The following is a 4028-nucleotide window of genomic DNA, read 5'->3' as shown; positions in this document are numbered from 1 at the left end:
CTGCATGGAGCGGAGGATCAGTCTATTGGCGCTCAAATGGGTTATTGCGCACACAGCAGGCTGAACTATAGCGGCGACTCCAACTACGACCCAAGTGTGAGGGCGTCCTGTGTCCGCGCGTCACACACAGACCAGGGGGGGCTTGTGCCGCTGCGGAAAACTTGCGTATATTTGATTTTCTCCTCTAATTGAAGACATAAGTGATGCTCGTTACGTGGATCGACTCTGAGGCTGCATGAACTGCGATTTTCCTCATCTGTGAGCAGTTTAATGTGCCCTTTATTCATTTCTTTCAGAGGATCACTCCTTCCCTCAGTAAGGATGGGTAAGTCATTGTCCTCTTCACAATTTATTGACACAGTTTTTCCCCTCTTGAGACTCCCAGGAGCCAAGATGACAGCCATGACCAGCTTATACTGACAGATGTTAGTTCTTGAACTGATTTTATTTTACATTTAAAGAGTGAGGAGGTGTGTTATTTATTTTAAGCATTGATTTAAATTACCTTTTTCTCACACTTGTGTCTGAGCATTTTCACCTATCCATACCTAAAAAGTGACAAACGTCAGACTCTTATTAATTCTTCATGAAGCAGGTCTGGTCTCTCAGACATCAACCTCAAGCTGCTCCTCACTACATGATCTGCTGTCTGAAGAATGAATTTCTCACATTTTCTAATTTAAACCTCTCTGTGCAAACATTTTTTTTCCCTAAAACCAAGTCATGCCTTTGATTGCTGTGTGCCCCACTCTACCCCCAACAGGTTCTGTGATGTTGGACTGGAGGTTATCATGTCTTCTTCTGCAGGCAGCTGCTTTGCTGCTGCTCAGCAAGGGGGAGAGGATGTGCCCCACGAGTTGTCGCTGCGAAGGAAAGATTGTTTATTGCGAGTCTGGCATCTTCCAAGACATCCCGGAAAATATCACCACAGGATGCCAAGGTTTGTCTCTGCGCTATAACAGCCTGCTGGTTCTGTTGCCATACCAGTTCGCTCACCTCAATCAGCTTATCTGGCTTTACTTGGACCACAACTCCATCAAAGACATAGATGCTTTAGCTTTTCATGGTGTGCGCAGGCTCAAAGAACTCATCCTCAGCTCCAACAAAATAACTCATCTGCACAATAACACGTTCAGCGCTATCCCAAACCTGCGGAATCTGGACTTATCCTACAATCAGCTGCAGTCTCTGCAGCCAGGACATTTTTATGGTCTGCGCAAGCTGCAGAATCTCCACCTCCGATCTAATGGCCTGAGACAAATCTTCATTCGTACGTTTCTGGAATGCCGCAGCCTGGAGTTTCTGGACTTGGGTTACAACCGCTTGCGGAGCCTCACCCGCACAACGTTCTTAGGGCTGTTCAAACTGAAAGAACTTCATTTAGAGCACAATCAATTTTCCAGGATTAATTTCTTCATTTTCCCACGTCTTACCAACCTCCAGGCTCTTTATTTGCAGTGGAACCGCATACGATCCATTAATCAAGGCGTGCCTTGGACCTGGCACAAACTACAGAAATTAGACCTGTCAGGGAATGAAATCCAAATCCTGGACCCAGCAGTTTTCCAGTGTATGCCAAACTTACAAATACTCAACCTTGAATCGAACAAGCTGAGTAGTGTGCCTGTGGAAGCAGTGGCGGCGTGGACCTCACTGACCACTGTCAGCCTGGCAGGTAACTCTTGGGACTGCAGCCCCAGCATCTGCCCTCTCATGGGATGGCTCAGAAACATCAGAGACTCCAAAGACATCAGTATGATCTGCAGCAGTCCCAAGTCTGTGCAGGGTGAAAGAGTCGTGGATGTGGTGAAGAATCACTCGACATGTGTGGACATGTCAAATGTTTTCTCAACCACTGCTCTTATTGTTCTGTCTTCCAACCAATTTGTGAACATCACAACTCAACTCTTTCCCTTTGGTGTTACAGACCCTGGCATTGAGGCACCCATTCAGACATTGACCCCTTCGCCTGGCCGTCCAAGTGGGGCTGACAGAAAGACAACTGAGTCCATAAACATGAGCTCCACATCACCCATCTCCCCTGAACACCCTACATCGTTTATCCCAGAGCTACAGTTTGAACATATGGCTTTCCATAAAATCATTGCAGGCAGCGTAGCCCTGTTCCTGTCAGTGTCATTGATCCTTCTGGTTATTTATGTCTCGTGGAGGCGCTACCCCAACACCATGAGGCAGCTGCAGCAGCACTCAGTCAACCATAAGCGCAGGAAAAAGGCCCGTAAGCAGGAGCAGGACCTTAACTCTCAGTTGCAAGAGTACTACCTGAGCTACCATTCAAACTCAGAGACAATGGACTCTTTGGTGACTGAGACGAGGCCGTGCACGTGCACCATATCAGGATCCATCGAATGTGAGGTCTGAGCTGCCAACTCCTCCTTACGAGAGTAAAAGTGCAATTGCTAAGCAGAGGTAAATGGTTTTTCCACAAGATTAAGTGCTTTTATCTCTAATGTGAGATGATAGATTCTGCAGCACTGAAGGAAATTCTTGGGGGCATAGTACAATATCATTATGTGCACAGAAAAGAAGACTGGAACGGAGAGATATATTTGGAGCTAATTATCACCCTGACTGACACGAGAACAGTGGCGGGGTCAGCCAGTTTAGCTGTATATGATCTAACATAACGCCTGGACCTCTGCTACAGTAGAAGTCAGCGTTGTAGAGAGACTGACCTTATTCTTAGTCAAACTATATCGCCATAGAACATACGAAACCAACAAAGCCACTTTTTACTTGCTAGTTTTTTATTTTCATTACGTAGCTTGTGAAGCATTTAGGATGTATGTGTGTGTGTGTGTGTGTGTGCATCTTTGAGTGTTTGTGTGTGTGAGAGTGTGTTATGGGGATGAGCTGATAGTCTCCTGGTTTACTGACGTCTGGTTGGAAGAGTTATAGTGTTGCACCTTGTTCTCACAAGATATTATTTGTCCAGTTAAACGGTTCTGCATTTGGCATACCAATGCAGCAACTAGAAGTAGCAGTTCATCAAAATGTGGGGGAACAATCGCTAAGAGAGAGCATCTTGTCCTGAGATCTTTTGCATGAATCCACTCTCCTTACTGAAGATGCTCCTCTCTCTTATTAAATGATCAGTTCTAATTGATGGTAAAGTTGCATTTTGGTTCATTGTGGCAAACAAACTAACTATATTTAAGTCTAATCTCAGGACTGGTATTTTCCAAGCTGTAAAAAAAATTTGTCAGGCCCAATGAAGGTCTTGATGTGTCAAACGTTCCGATGTTGATTTTCATAAAGAATTTTGTATCGATTATTCCTATCATTATGATTATGCATTGTTTGTGTAAAGACATAACAATATGGGTACTTGGCATTCTATGTGATAATGACTGTGTAATTAAAAGAAACACTTGACAATTGACGAAAAACTGTGTGTGATGAGAATATGGATGACTGGTACATGATATGGAGAGGAAAAAAAAAATCCCATCTCTAAATCCATGCATTGTGCTCTTGATGTTATACAATTCATTGGATCTGCTGCTGCATGCGAGGGGAGCTGACATATTTTTCATCACGCATCTTGTTTTCTGGCTCTTGTCTCTTCTATCCTCTCCTGGCACTCCAGTATCGACAGCAGTATTGATTGTATCTGGGTTACACACCTCAAATTCAGAGTAGGGGGGGCCCCCATGTCAGTCCCTTGAACATAAATGAGTCGGTGTAGAGATGAGCTGTTTTGTACTCTCGGTTTTCTCGTAAACAGGTTTGCTTTTAGTGGAGCCCAAACGACGGTCCCATTCTTTGCTTGTACATGAGACAAAAAAAAAAAAGATATTCCAGGCCCTGAAACCAAAAAGAGATTAGGAATCTCTCTCTTTTATATAACCCTGTCAGTTTGGAAATATTGCTCTTGTGCTGTGAAAGGAAAGAGAGAATAGACGCTGGCTACTGAGGGACAGTGGGTGTTACGGGTCAAAGCAGTTCTGCTATTAAGAAGATATCACCCACTTTGGTCTGTCCCCTCCTTCCTTTTATCCCTGCCT

General features: G+C 44.4%; 1 protein-coding gene across 2 annotated transcripts; it reads left to right on the top strand.

Moving 5' to 3' along the window:
* LOC117252297 (leucine-rich repeat transmembrane neuronal protein 4) lies at positions 1-3410 on the top strand. Of its 2 annotated transcripts, XM_078170889.1 has the most exons (3): positions 1-325; positions 764-1825; positions 1928-3410. In XM_078170889.1, the coding sequence occupies exons 1-3, from the start codon at positions 271-273 to the stop codon at positions 2380-2382; spliced, it is 1572 nt and encodes a 523-aa protein (XP_078027015.1). In that variant the 5' UTR covers positions 1-270; the 3' UTR covers positions 2383-3410. The 2 variants fall into 2 exon arrangements, with proteins under 2 accessions (XP_078027015.1, XP_033474967.2); XM_033619076.2 differs by having other exon boundaries at positions 764-3410.
* Positions 3411-4028: the final 618 nt, after the last annotated feature.

This window comes from Epinephelus lanceolatus, chromosome 9 (assembly GCF_041903045.1).
Source record: "Epinephelus lanceolatus isolate andai-2023 chromosome 9, ASM4190304v1, whole genome shotgun sequence".
NCBI classification, from domain to species: Eukaryota; Metazoa; Chordata; class Actinopteri; order Perciformes; family Serranidae; genus Epinephelus; species Epinephelus lanceolatus.
The sequence above is the reverse complement of the archived record's forward strand: the minus strand, read 5'-3'. Positions and strand labels throughout refer to the sequence as shown.